The sequence below is a fragment of the Musa acuminata genome, chromosome BXJ3-8 (assembly GCF_036884655.1).
Source record: "Musa acuminata AAA Group cultivar baxijiao chromosome BXJ3-8, Cavendish_Baxijiao_AAA, whole genome shotgun sequence".
Classification (NCBI taxonomy): domain Eukaryota; kingdom Viridiplantae; phylum Streptophyta; class Magnoliopsida; order Zingiberales; family Musaceae; genus Musa; species Musa acuminata.
In genome coordinates this window covers 3,767,308-3,781,662 of record NC_088356.1, presented here as the reverse complement: position 1 = coordinate 3,781,662, position 14,355 = coordinate 3,767,308, and the positions used below count along the sequence as shown (strand labels likewise).

Here is a 14,355-nt window from a genome sequence, read left to right as displayed (position 1 = left end):
GACGATTCAGAAGGTGCACCTCCACCAAGTTGTTCCCCCCACCTCCTCTTTTGTAGCTGTACGTCTCCCCATATTCCGTGACGAAGCTTCTTCTTGCCCCGAGAGACACAGAGAAGGATTCGGAGTCGAAAGGAATCAAGGGCAACCCTTCTCTTATAGTCTTCCTTCTCTGGTTCTAAATAATACTTGAGACGACACAGAAATAAGGCCACGAGAGGTTCAGATCGGATGTATGGACTTGCTCACTGAACCCCTTCAAATTACCAGCCACGACCGACAACAATGCAATTACTGCTGACGTGTCTTCTGCACACTGGACTCTGAGGGTGACGCGGGGGCTGAACCTCTTCGCTCATTCGTAGCTAGTTATCAACATTTAACACAGCAAACTATAACAATAATTGCTATAAAATGAGAAATTATTTTTAAAATTAGCATGATAGAACCATATAAAAATAACAATAAACAGCATGAAATCAAAGTTTTGAATCATGACATAGATACTGACTTCAACAAACAATTGAATCAATACCTAATACAATTAACTTAATTGATAAAAATCTTATGATCAAATATCATCTTCAGCACTTAGCTTAAGAAAATATAAATAATAAATAATAAAATACAAACCAGCATTAACCCATATCATCAGACTGATAATTTACTGACGTACAGCCTTGAGAGTATCACTTTGAGCCAACTTAAGCTCATTTGTGAACTAAGCATCCAGTGATCAATTTCCCTGTAACCTCCAGCCATGTTTCATAGTACACATTCCATGTAAACAACTTGATAAATAACATCAGAGAAACCAAATGGCTGATGCCTGCTTATATAGAGAAACTTTACCCTTTACCCTATTTCTAAATTGTGTTTTTCTCACTTAAATCAGCAAGAATCATGACAAAAAATAGTTGCAAAGGCAAGCCTAAGTTTGAGTGCCCAACAAAAACTAGAAGCTGCAGAACCAAACTCAACACATATGATAAGAGTGCAAAATTCCGACAGGCTTTCTTTGTGGCTGACGACATTAGCAATCTTTGGCTTTGATGACCAACTGGATTTTCTTGTTATCAACCACAAACCGGGAGCTTGAATTGATCTGCAAAAGAAATAAATGAAAAAGTAATGAATTGTCCAAGATGTAGGAATGAAAAAATGGGAATGGCAGATTCTTCCGAAAATTGACCTTGTTCATCAGCATCCCCCGAAGTTGTGCCTCATCTTGAGTCACACCAGACTCCTTGACCATCTTAATGACAATCTTTTGTAATTTTTTGACCTTCATTGTAAGATCTGGATTCTGCAATAGCATGTACATGTTTAAGTGCCAGTATCATCCAAAAGTGTAGCATCCTATTAAGTATATAAAGTAACATGGTAAATATTTTACAAAAACAATATTCCGAAAGTAACAGATGAACGACTACACATCATAGAATCAGCACTACTAGCAAAAGAACACTGATGTAGTCCATCTACATGAATTGTGATCCTCAACAAAAATGCGACAGTTCATAAATGCACATACCATCTTGAGGGTAGAAGTGACGAGCTTCTTCCACTTGATTTTGTGCTGGGGAAATTCTTTACTGTGGCACTGCTTATCATGATGATCTTCCACATGCTTTTTTTTGTTTGGTTGACCCTCTGCTCCTGTTTCTCTTGCTTGTATCACTTCCCCATTGCTCAAGTCATGCACATTTTTCTCATTATCTTTGGCAAAATCCTCAATTACATCATTTTTTCTCTTTCTCTTCACCGAACTTTCATTTTCAACTTCTGCAACCAACTTGGCAGTTTCTTCATCCCTAGATTCATCTGCTTTCAGAAAACCATTTGATTCAATGGATTTAGCCGATGGTTTGCCATCAGCAATCTCCATATTTGAAGTTGGTTCCACTGTTTGAGTAGATTGTTTCTGGGCCGCATGGAAGGCTCGTGCTTTTGCTCTGTGCTTCTTGCCATCGGCATGGAGTAGCAAAGTCTGCTTGCTGGTAGTATTAGTGTTGCAAAGACTGCAGATGGAAATCCAACAAAAAAAGGACTCTAAATACAGTTTTCAGAAACCGACATTCATGCACCACAATTGTGCCACATGTCATTTATAAAGAACCTGCTATTATACAAACAAATTACAGAATATCTTCATAGCACATTCTATTGAAGCAGCTATCCATGACTGATGAATGAAACTATGGATCTTTTTGTAGAAAAAGATAAATGGTATAACCTAATAAATGTAAGATAGTAAGCACTTTCATTTAATATTCCATTATTATCCATCTCTAAGATGAAACAGCTAAATATGATGCTCAATTCTCAACTTAGACAACATAGAAATATCCATGACTGCATATGCATGCATTGCCAAATTTTGTTGAGATTACAACAAGCACAAATTAGGCTCTGGCTGGACAGAGCTAAAAATGTGAGACACCAAGCACAATTTATATTCTGGCCAGCCATATAGAGCAGCTTATGTTGATTATTATTTGCAGTGACCATTACACTCATTAGGCCTAATCTTGAGCTGAAAACCATCCACAACACAGAAACTTTTCTGTCTATATACCAGACAGGTCAGCGACCATTATCATCTCACTAAAAGCTACGCCTATGCTGATGAAGTTTGATGTTTATCTCATCAAAGGACATGCAGAAGCAGAAACGCATGGAACAATGGATATATATGTATACATATGTGTATACACATGTATACACATATGTATCCATATGTATACATGTATACACACACACTAAACCCTGATGTTCACATTAGAAAAACTGATGCAGCTTGCTTGCTTGATCTAACTGGCAAGTTGTGTGTCCCAGCAAGTAGGGCACAAATCAGCAAATAGTAGATTTGAGTTTTAAACGTGAACAAGTATCATCCAAGATGGTGATTGCATACTTCCGTATAGTCCTTGTTATCATCACATGTTACCAAAGGATAATCATCACTTCTACTTTTGCAATAGGATCCACTAAGCCACAAGTGTACCAGCTAAAACCTAGCAGTGGCCTACTACCCGTGCAAGATACGGGTGACAATCTGTTATTTATTATAATGTGTGAATAAGATTATCAAAACAGTGGTCATAGCATATTACGTTATACAAATGTCTTATCTATCCTTGTTTGGTCTCATATACGCTGATGTCTAACAGTCATACTCAGCCTCAAAAGATACCACTTTAAAGTTAATGATTTGATATCAATAATTTGTAACAAACCAAGTTTCAGCTTCCCAGTGATAATGAAAAGACAATAAGACAATTATTCCCACAAGAGTGCCTTAACTATACAGCTTGTTTTATGTAAGAGTTATTGATGGAGCATAATTGCATACCTACAGAACCAAGGGGGACGTGAAGATAAACCAACATTAACATCAACATCTGCATTTGGCTTAGGTTTGTCGGGCTTCTCTTGTGCCTTTTGGGAAGCTTTCCCCTGGTCTTTTGGACCGTATTTCTCCTGAAAGAAATCCTTGTGATGAGCTAAATGCCAACAAGATGAACAAATTTTCATATCTACATTAACAAGGACAATGACAACTGTATTTGAAGAAGAACACAATTAATTTGTATTGCGAGCCTGCCATTCATCCCAGAGATTACAACTTTCTTAACTATACAAACAAAACAACACATATACAGCAACATGATCAACGAAAAAGAACAACCAACACGAAGACAACGAAATCATAACAGATCCAATCGAAGCATGAGGGGGACGGGACGATAGCAAATACGAACCGCTTCAGATATGCACTGCGTGTGCCTCTGCACGGTCTCTTGGTCGAACGTCTTCCCGCAGTCGATGCACGAAAGCTAGAGATTATTGGCAGCAAAAACCAGATAAGAACAAGAACTCCAAACGACGCATCGATAAAAGGAGAGGGTAAGCGAACACTCGTGAACCGAGCGAGCGAGCGACCTTGTAGGCGGAGCAGATGCGGAAGTGATTCGGGAGCTTGGGCTTCTTCAGGTTCTCGCCACAGTCTTCACACTGAAACCAAACCATCCCTTCCCCCGCTCGCTCTGCTCCGTGCTTCCAAGCGGCGGGCCTTCGTGCTCTCCCTCCTCTTCGAGTCCGCTAGGGTTCACCGGTTCGCTCGGGAAGGGGGAAACCATCCAAACCCCGACCCGGTTTAACTCATCAAATATTACGCTCGAATTTATAGCCACGCTTAAAATAAAGGCCCTTTTTTTATTTTCAGGAAATTATGTATACATATTCTTGCAAAATATTCGGATACCGAATTTATCCCTCCAAAATTTACCCGATCGCTACCACGATTCAAATTTAAGAATTATATTATCATCTTTGACATTCGACCACTAAATTCAACGATGCTAATTTTTCTGGACCCCAATATGAACAAATTATGATAATATATTTAACATTATTTTAAAAAAATATTATATGAAACCATTTTCATAAATATTTTTTTTTCTCAAACTTGGTTTGAAGGGATAAATTTGATATTTCTATGTTTAACCCCCCCAAAAAAAAGCAATTTTTACCAAATTAGTATCATAAAGAAATATGGGTTAGGGTTTAGTGTCATGACATCATATTAAGCCTACATACTCTGCAAGTTTCTAAAACTCCTCTTCTCTTTCTTTGATCTTAATAACTCCCATTTGTAAATCTAGATCAGCTCTAGTATGCCTTGCCTTACCGCTAAGATCCATCAGGCATGGTTTATAGGTGAAGAACGGGTTAAGGTCAGTGAACTGAATGTTTTGAAGGCTAATACAGCTTAAGTTTGGATTACAGCATCAACTTGACATCGCCTCTACCCACGTTAAATAGCATGATTCTTAGATAGGCAGGAGAAGATAAAATAGGAGCATCCACCTGGGTATATGTATGAGTTCTTGGAAAGTGGAATCTCGAGCAGACTGTTCTATTCTACCACTTTTGAGTCGGGAAATCCTCGCTGCGAATGAATCGACTTTGAGTTCTTCCACTTGGAGGTAGGGAACCTGAAACAGAGGAAGGATGCATCACAATAATGACATGGAAGAAAGAAGGCCAAGGAAACTAATCACATCACTAGCACACACCAAGCAGAAGACACTTGAGAGTAATTATGCATGTTATATAAGAAATATAGTGCGCAAACCAGTACAAGTGCAAACTCTTCAGTGCCATGTACCCAATTCTATATTTAGAGGCAAACATTCTACATGTTATCTAATAATATCATCAGTCATCAGGTTCTGGAACTAGAGAACTTTTCATTACATAGCAGGTTATATTTGATAGAAAGATGAACCTAAACAGTTAGTCACACTAAACCACTTGGTCACAAAATGATAAGAAGCAACCATCCAAGTTCGTGCTAAAACTATAAATATAATAAATCTTAAACAGAGATTTTTTTTGTTCTGCAAGTAAATTTACTGAAATAAAGTGGAACAGGGAGCATGTGAGAGGAAAGAGTTCACAAGGAGGCATCACCAGCAGACTAAACTGAAGCCTGCTACTTTGTTGTTGATGGTCAACAAGATCAGAAGATTTACCTGAATAAAAACCGAAGGAATAATAATCAATATCCTTCTTAAAGTGGAACTACAATAAAAGACAAAAGATCTTGAGAGAGAAGAAACAACAAGAGCATATCGAGAGTACCTAGCGGAGACTCTTGAACTCAGACTTGGAGCTTTGAGTGCCTCTTCCCAAAACAATATGAGCATGCAGAACTAATGTAGGGCACCGTAGGATCTCCCCCCACCTTTGGACTCGACGAAAACTTAGTTTACAATTAGTTTATGAGCCTATCTCAAGAACATGCATTTACAAGGTTCTGGCCACCTGCATTAGATATATGAACACTGGCAATGTTCTATAGTATGTATAAGGATACATCCTTTTTAGAGCCCAAAAATAAAGAAAGAGATGGGCCAAGTAATATAACCAACTAAATTCAAGTTCTCATGTACATGGTTCTTTTGTGAAGTCCAACCTACCATGTTCTGACTTGCTCTTGAACTTCCGTTGTGCTTTTAGATCCACCACAATGATGGTGATGTTGTCCTTGCTTCCTTTCTGGACAGCAAGTCTCGACAGGCACTCTGCAGCTGCTTGAGCTGCAGGATCAGTTCCTTCACCCCTTTGAGTGGCTGCTGACACCGGGCCATTCTTTTTGTGCCAGAGCAAAATCCGTCTGCGGGCTACATCGCACACCTCTTCATTAGACATGACATCCCACAAGCCATCACTAGCTAGAATAAGGCATTCATCCTCTCTTGCTCGTGGGACAATTGTAACTTCCGGTTCTGGAATAATCCATGGTTTCAAGTATCGGTCCCCTGCACACAGCAGCTCCATTAATCACTATAATTATGATTTTAATATATGTACACACAAAAAAAGAACATGTTGCCAGTTTAGACATTAAAATTAAACAGACAGATGAATACTCTTAGATCCAGAAACTTAGTAATCTTATGAACCGCGATTTTGGCAGCCTAAGTACAAGTTTTCTTCTCAAGTGAAATATGCAATTATAAAATCTGTACATGTTCGCATTATGAATGATATTCATAAAATATTGCATCCTAATTTCAGAACCACAACTCAGGGATCAGTATCAATGTAACCAATCCAGGACCTAATTCATATTAATAATTTTAACTTGTTCAAATGCTGTTCCAAGACACTTTGAGGTCAGAGAAGAAGGAAAACATAACTGAAACTGCAAAAAAGTTTTGCCTATATTTGGAATGCCCCACAAACAATGAACAACCTTAACATGCGATGAACATAAGAACACCAGGTGCCACCTTTCAGCGTAGGTAAATATAAAAGTGTTCAGTCATATGAATCACCAAATGCTAACATTACCAAGAAATTATTCCAAGAGAGATGGGTCTATGTAATCGAGGGGAAAAATGTTTCACAGAAACTTGCACATTCTTTGTCACACTCCAGACACAAGAAAGCAGCACATTGGAATATGAGCAACCAGGGTTTTTTGGTCATGCATGACATAGTGTAACAGGTTTCAGTTATGAGTAAAGAAAACAAATAGGAAAACAAAATCTATGAAGTCCAATGTAAAAAATAACAAGAAGGTTCAATAGCCATACATTATTAGTGAGTCAAGGAAGCTTGTGAATATAGCAGGGTACCTTCTTTCCCATATGAGGTGTCATATTTTCATGACAAAAACATGAGGCCCAAAGGCTCAGATCAAAGCAGAGAATAATACATGAGACACAACACAATACTCGCCCTTCATCCACTAGTTTTGATAATCATCAGCTGGTGCTATATCCTTTGCTTTCATACATACCTGCAATCGGCTGTGTTGTTGTAAAAATAAGGAGTTCCAATAGTCTCCCATCAGTACTAAGTTGAGGAAGCTTTAGGTTGTAAGCAAGATAGCTCCCCTTTCCAAGTGAGGTGACTTTTCTAGGGACACAAGCATCCAACCCATAGGACAAGTCAAAGGTGGCCTGCCTCACACACAGGACACAACACAACTATCGACCCATGTCTCCCAATTTCATCATTATCATAACCAACTGGTAGTAGTGCTGTGCTTAAGTTAGTTAATTGACCGTCAATCAGGCTTTAAATGAGTTCAGGTAGGCTAGTAGATACCAAAGCCAAAATCATGCTCGAATTCATGTACCTAGATAATAGTTTGTGCAACCCATTACCCGACCAGTTGTCACTGTTAATAAGAGGTATGATGGTAGCAGGTCGGATCTTCTTACTTTCTCTAGGTACCCAAGTCTAACCAACCTGTTTAAACCATTTATGTACACCGTAATCGAGTATGGGAAGGGTTTTTGTATCCTTTAATTTGGTTTAGGATGGGTTAATACAGCACTCTAGGTACCCCAGTGACCAAGTCGGGTTTGGGTTTTGGTTTCTAGATGATTAGCTTGGGAAAAGTTCATGAGCAACTGATCCGCTGCCTGTAGTGGTGTTTGCAGATAGATCTTAAGATATACCTGAATAAATTTTTAACCTGCTTATGCACAGCCAGATTGTAGGAGTCCTCATATGTAAATTTTATGTAGAATTTGAGACAAAGAAATTACAGTTTGTTGCTAACTATTACATTTAGAGAGGAAAAATAAAACAACTAGATTAGGTGCCTAGTTGCATACTAAAATACATCTAACAATAAGAAGAGTACATGCCATCTGAAGATTTCACAAGAAATGAAAAACAGATTATCTATCGGTTCTACACAATCCACAGAAACCAGAAGCACATCACATGTCTCTTTTGTTCATAGCCTGAAAAACGAGTTACCAGTTTACCTGGCAGTAACTCGTGTGTCAATTTAGTACATGGATGAGTTGCTGGTTCCACTATGGCCAGTGTCCCCAACAGTAGCTGCTTGGCTGTTTTAACTTGTAAGTACAAAAACTAGTTAAGATAAATCCAGACATGACTTAATAACCATGATATCTTTGTTCCCACAAGCTCATTCATGCCCTATAAACCAAGGTGACTATTATGATATTGAAGAAAGGAAAATAAATTTCATCCGAGCATAAAGGTGATTATATTTCTGTTAGCTAGTAGATGCATGAGGTTTGAGAATGTACATACCTAGTGTTTAGGATTATTTAAAAGCTAAAGAAAAAAGTAAAATAAGGGATCATTATCGTTATATTACTATTTTGTTGAGAATTGATTCATAGTGGTTATCTAGTTAGTTGTCATGTTCTAAGTAGTTATAGGCATGTTCTAAGTAGTGGCCCATGATCTAGAAGTTATAGGGTAGTTCATACACCTAACTCAATCATGGGTGAAATGGCGGAGTGAGGTAGTTATCAGTGCCACTAGGTCCCATAAATAAGACCATAGTTCATGAAGCAAGGTAGTATGTGTGCACTTGGGAATGTCTTTATTCTGTTTTTTTCGTTTCCTTACTCCTCTATCCCCAACATTTGTGGTATCAAAATTAAGTTTCAATCTAAACTCGACATTATGACTTTCAATGGCAATTCCATGTCTTAACTCCTTGTTATCATCTTCTCGGACAAATGCTATGAATTTTGGAGCATCAAAATGAAACTCTATTCAAGTTTCAGGATCTTTGGAACTTACTAGAGAATGGATATGCAGATCCAGATGAAGAAACCAGGCTGAGAGAGAATAAAAAGAATGGCTCAAAAGCATTGTTCTTCTTTCAACAAGCTGTACATGAGACAATCTTCTCAAGAATTTCAGCAACGACAACCTCAAAGTAAGCTTGGTTGATACTTCAAAATGGATTTCAAGACTCATCAAGGGTGATTACGGTAAAATTTCAAACCCTTCGTCGTGAGTTTGAAATTTTGTTCATGAAAAGCAACGAATCGGTACAATATTTTCTTTCTCGAGTGACTAAAATTGTTAGTCAAATGAAATTTTATGATGAACATATTCATGATCATATAATTGTTGCAAAAGTTTTGAGAAATTTAACTCTAAAATTTAATAATGTTGTTGCCGTAATTGAGGAGTCAAAAGATTTATTCATATTTTTATTTGATGAACTAATGGGTTCCTTGTAAGCACATGAAGCAAGGTTGAACAGGTCACTTGAAAAAAGTGAAGAAAAAGCATTTCAAGTTAAGGGGGAGTCTTCTATTTCAAAAGAAAACAAAAAATTAATAGGAAGAGGACGTGGCAGAAGAGGATTTTGTGGTAAAGAAAATGGAATAGGAAGAGGAAGAGAGCACTTTGATGGACATGATGAACAAAAGCAATCAAATTATGATAAAAAAAACTAAAAGAGTTGAATTCAATGTCACTATTGTAAAAAGTTTGATCATATAAAAGTAGATTGTTGGACAATTAATAGATGATGGATATTCAGTTATATTTGATGGTGGTTCATATACTATTAAAGATAAAAAATTTGGTTTGATTACAGTAAATATTTGCATGACGCAAAGCAAGATGTTTCCACTTGATATTTCAAATATTGAAATGCATGCACTTGATACAACTCAAAAGAATGAGTCTAATTTATAACATTTAAGATATTGATAAATTAACATTAAGGGTTTAAGGTTATTAAATAATAAAGAAACGATTTTTGGATTGTCCAAAATTAATACACTTAATGTATGTGAAGGATGCATTTATAATAAACAAAGTAAGAAATTATTTCTTATTAGAAAAGCATGGAGAGCATCTAATTGTCTTGAATTAATTTATGATGACTTATGTGGACTTATAAATATAAAATCACTTGGTGGAAGTCGATATTTTCTATTATTTACTAATGATTATAGCTGCATGAGTTGGGTATATTTTCTGAAATTAAAATATGAAACATTTGATAATTTTTAAAAATTCAAGGCACTTGTAAAAAAGCAAAGTGGTAGAAGCATAAAGGCACTTCGGACAGATAGAGGTGGTAAATTTTTATCTAATGAGTTGAATTCTTGTTGTGAAGAAAATTATATTCGTAGGAAATTGACAACACCATATATACCGGAGCAAAATGGTGTAGTTGAACGTAAGAATCGAATTGTAATTGAAATAATAAGAAGTTTACTTAAAGGAAAGCATCTTCCAAATCAGTTTTGGGCAGAAGCAATTACAACAATAGTTTATTTGTTGAATATTCATCAACAAAAGTTGTTATGAATCAAACTTCTTTTAAGGCTTGGTATGATATGAAGCCAAGTGTAAGCCATCTAAGAACTTTTGGTTGTATTGCTTATGCTTTGATAAATTCACAAAACCATCACAAGCTTGATGAAAAATCTGAAAAATGTATCTTAATTGGTTATTCCTTATAATCCAAAGCATATCGATTGTATAATCCTTTTAGTAGCAAAGTTATTATTAACAGAAATATTGTATTTGATGAAAGGACAAGTTTGAATTGGGAGACTAATGATGGTAAAACACAAATTCTAAATAATGAGCTCTAAACAAAGCCATAACGGAAATATTTTGTTTTTTCGTTTCCTTGCTCCTCCATCCTCAACATATTTTGTCTAATTTTCTAAGGTAAAGGGTTCTCATAATGCAGGGGTTGTTAACTAAATATACATGTTTAACTCATGCTAGACTCTGAACTTTGAGCTCTAAACAAAGGATACTTGTTCACCCTGACCACAAAAGTGTCATGATATTAATCATTAATATCTCCCTTAAATACTAAAATGCCTGTAATTTTCACCCAATACAAAAATTACAGAGGTGCCCTCTTCCCTCAAATAGACAAAAGTCACTTTTGTTGTTAACTAATAATCTGATATAAAATATATAGAAACTTTGGTAATATATTCGAAATCATCCATTGCATGGACAAGCTATCGATGGGCTTATTCAACTGTATATCTTTTGAAGCCTACATTCTGTTACCGCTATTCCGATGCATTGTATACAGCAATGGAATTTAACAAACATGATCATCGACAATTTGGAAATAGACCAAGCCAATTGTTATGGAAAGGTAAACTTAATGAGTTAACTCCATTGCTACTAAAACATTTCTAGGAGGGACAGACACATACCAATTGAACGTGACATGGCAAGCACACCAAATACACGATATCCATTCCACTGTATGACCTTGCCACCCTGAGCCTCAATCCTTGCATACTCATCTTCCCTGTTAGGCTGAAACATAAAGTAGAATATGGTATTGTAGTAGAGTAAATTATCAGAAAGATCTAGGAGATCCATACCATTAAAATTTAAAATTTAATCTTACTTTATGATCAACTGATAGAGGTATGGGTTGCTTTCCACGGCAAAGCACTGCCCTCGAATCCCCACAGTTAGCAATGATAATGTGTGATGGGCAAACAACAGCAACCACAGCTGTCGATCCTACAGTCTCCGGAGCAACAGCTTCTATTAGTACATTACGGCAAAGGATGTCACCTTCACTTTGTGCTTCAGCTGTGCTTCCCATATTCCCTCTGCTTTCTTTTCCTCCAACCTGATCATCAACTTTCTGGAAGCAATCAACAAATGCTTTCTCCCAGTGTTTCTTCCAATCACTACGACTAGTGCCTCCCAAATGTTTAGCCAAATTTTCCAATTGTTCCATCAACACAAGATGGAGTCGCTCACGACAGTAGTTAGCAACCTACAATATTAGACAACAGGCCATATAAGAGCCCAACAGACTTTACAGTTTCCACACAAGAGCTTCAACAGCAATCAGCAATAGAAGTGAATGTTTTAACCAAAATGAGAGTACCTGGGCACCCCCATGACCATCATAGACCCCAAAGAAGTGCAACGGTGTGCGGATTACATCTGGGTCTAGCCCATCCATGGATTGATCACCAATCAGCATCCAAAGTGGGACTTCGAAGAAATAAGGCACCACAACCACAGCATCCTCCATCTCTGGTCGTCGCCCACAAATTGTTATGAATCCCCAAAGTGGTAATCTTTCCATCAAAAACAAGCTCCGCAAATGGCTGCCATCTCCACTCCGACTGCTTTCTGGGTTTCCAAGCTCGATGACAGATGGTGTGGTCACATTCAAGCTTACAGGTAGTGGGTTGACACCCAGCTCCCACGAAGCTGGCCCTGGTACAGCATTACCATGGACTGTTCCTGCGTCCATGGATGAAGGTGTCCCCATCTCACCAGAAGAGTCAGAAATCGAGAACTCATCAATCGCACAGCTTAAATTGCTGCTGTCGCTAACGACAGAACTAGAGCTTCCGACGGACATTTCAGGCTCGATGGATGACGGATCCTCCTCATCACTCCCCGGGATCGTGCGGACCTCCAGATCATCCCCGTCTTCCTCCAAAGCCGCCGCCACTGGCGCCATCACCTCAGTTTGCTCAACATCCGCGGCCGAACCAGAACCCGATGCCGGCATGGGATTGGAAGGCAGGTCCTCAGTTTCGGCGCTACGCTTGCGACGAGCACCCTCCACGGGGGAATCGCAGAGCGAACTGCCTACCTGCGGTGGCAAAGCAAGCGCGGGAGGCATCTCATCCATCAACTTCCCCTCTCCCCCCGAGTGCCGTGGTCGCGGTGATGAAGCCAATGACTACGAGAAGCAGCGCGCGTCGACCTCACGAGAAGTCACGCGCACATCCTAACTTTGCTCAAGGTCAACCCCGTCCACCGCGGCCTCGTCGCTCTAGAATCGTCTCCGGCCGAGACGTTTCACGGGTTTCACAGCTCTGCCTCCCGTGCCCTAAAGACCTCGACAACAACATCCAACCAACCCCCTTGCCTGGATCAGAGGAAGGAAGAAGGAAATCAAGGAAGCCTAGGAATTAGCTTAATCAGCCAACAAGAAAAAGAGAAAACGAAACAAACAAGTCATGGCAGTCTCCCTACTCACTCAGGGCATTCCACAGCACGTAGCAGGCAAAATTGCGAGGATGAAACGGTTTGATGCTATGTAGATATATATGCACCAAATAATCTCACCAAACTGCCAGAAAAATAGAAAGAATGGGGACGAAGGCGGGTCCAGAATCAAGGGGAGATTTGGGGCGTCACAGGAAAAATCGAGCAAATGATGGGGGCTTTTCTTTTGCTCCCTCAATCCGAGTTCCATGGATCTGATGGTAGCTCCATTGCCTCCATGATTGCAAGCGGATGAGGAGGAAGGAAAAGGAAGCAAGGAGACGACTCCACTACCCACTCTTTCCGGGAAGCGGACGGATTATTACACGAGGAGGAGGAAGAACGAGATGGAGCTACGGGAAGTGGTGTGAGTGGAAGGAGGCACCGCTCTCTGGGAAGATTCCTGGAGAGAGACGAGAGGGAAGGAAGCGGGCGAAGGGGGACAGGTGTTGGGTTTCGACGGGGGTATCACGAGACTCGTGGATTAGCTGCTTCGTCGCCGACGCCCTCCCGACAAAGAGGTGGTCCGGAAGCTCGAGCCCATCTGAGGCACCAATAAGGAAGCGATTCGTGGTCGTCCGAACCTGCTTCGTGAAGCGCACCCTTCGACTTCCCATCAGCGGCAGGCACTCACCAACACGTGTCCCATCTGGCAACTTCATGGGGCCCCACGACAATGTGAGAACTCGCGCGCTCATCCTTCGACACGTGGGTCGCACCGGCACGCCGTGAGTTCCCGCCGTCGGATGCTAGATATTTCTGGACCCCGTGGGCCCCGTCCCTCCTCAGGTCCTTCCCCCCACTTATGCCGAACGCGTGGCGTGGATAATGATAACTACTTGGCCGAATCGGATCCGATGCTCGGCCCGGTCGGACGAACGCGGGTGCGGTCGCTTGCACTCCGCCGCGGTGACCCGAGCCCCGAGGGGGCCGCACTCAACGGCGCTGTCGCGGTTAATGTGGTTGTCGGTTGGGACAGCGACGGCGCGTGTCAGCGCACGTGAAACGTAGGTTTTTGAGCTGGTCCGGCGGGGGGGA

General features: G+C 39.8%; 2 protein-coding genes across 3 annotated transcripts; both read right to left on the bottom strand.

Moving 5' to 3' along the window:
- Positions 1-608: 608 nt before the first annotated feature.
- Positions 609-4,234, bottom strand: LOC103993756 (UBP1-associated proteins 1C). Its single transcript, XM_009413933.3, has 6 exons — positions 3,943-4,234; positions 3,762-3,836; positions 3,353-3,480; positions 1,532-2,018; positions 1,190-1,303; positions 609-1,102 (listed from the first exon to the last, which is right to left on the bottom strand). The coding sequence occupies exons 1-6, from the start codon at positions 4,027-4,029 to the stop codon at positions 1,031-1,033; spliced, it is 963 nt and encodes a 320-aa protein (XP_009412208.2). The 5' UTR covers positions 4,030-4,234; the 3' UTR covers positions 609-1,030.
- Positions 4,235-4,713: 479 nt separating this feature from the next.
- On the bottom strand, positions 4,714-13,736 carry LOC135644909 (protein phosphatase 2C 50-like). 2 transcript variants are annotated; one of them, XM_065162882.1, is made up of 8 exons: positions 13,310-13,736; positions 12,197-13,198; positions 11,702-12,082; positions 11,502-11,607; positions 5,985-6,326; positions 5,647-5,829; positions 5,476-5,537; positions 4,714-4,997 (listed from the first exon to the last, which is right to left on the bottom strand). In XM_065162882.1, exons 2-6 carry the CDS (start codon positions 12,956-12,958, stop codon positions 5,798-5,800), a joined length of 1,623 nt encoding a protein of 540 aa, XP_065018954.1. In that variant the 5' UTR covers positions 12,959-13,198; positions 13,310-13,736; the 3' UTR covers positions 4,714-4,997; positions 5,476-5,537; positions 5,647-5,797. The 2 variants fall into 2 exon arrangements, with proteins under 2 accessions (XP_065018954.1, XP_065018953.1); XM_065162881.1 differs by lacking the exons at positions 4,714-4,997; positions 5,476-5,537; positions 13,310-13,736 and having other exon boundaries at positions 5,807-6,326; positions 12,197-13,094.
- Between the last annotated feature and the right edge of the window lie 619 nt (positions 13,737-14,355).

Bases quoted from the DNA above. Each gene is read 5' to 3' on its own strand.
- LOC135644909 (XM_065162881.1), bottom strand. From the start codon at position 12,958: ATGGATGAGATGCCTCCCGCGCTTGCTTTGCCACCGCAGGTAGGCAGT. The intron at 12,083-12,196 runs GTACTCTCATTT...CTAATATTGTAG, and splicing joins ATGGTCATGGGGGTGCCCAG to GTTGCTAACTACTGTCGTGA. The intron at 6,327-11,501 runs GTATGTGTCTGT...TGCTGTGTGCAG, and splicing joins TGCCATGTCACGTTCAATTG to GGGACCGATACTTGAAACCA.
- LOC103993756 (XM_009413933.3), bottom strand. From the start codon at position 4,029: ATGGTTTGGTTTCAGTGTGAAGACTGTGGCGAGAACCTGAAGAAGCCC. The intron at 3,837-3,942 runs GTCGCTCGCTCG...AATAATCTCTAG, and splicing joins GCATCTGCTCCGCCTACAAG to CTTTCGTGCATCGACTGCGG. The intron at 2,019-3,352 runs GTATGCAATTAT...TTCCATCTGCAG, and splicing joins CGTCCCCCTTGGTTCTGTAG to TCTTTGCAACACTAATACTA.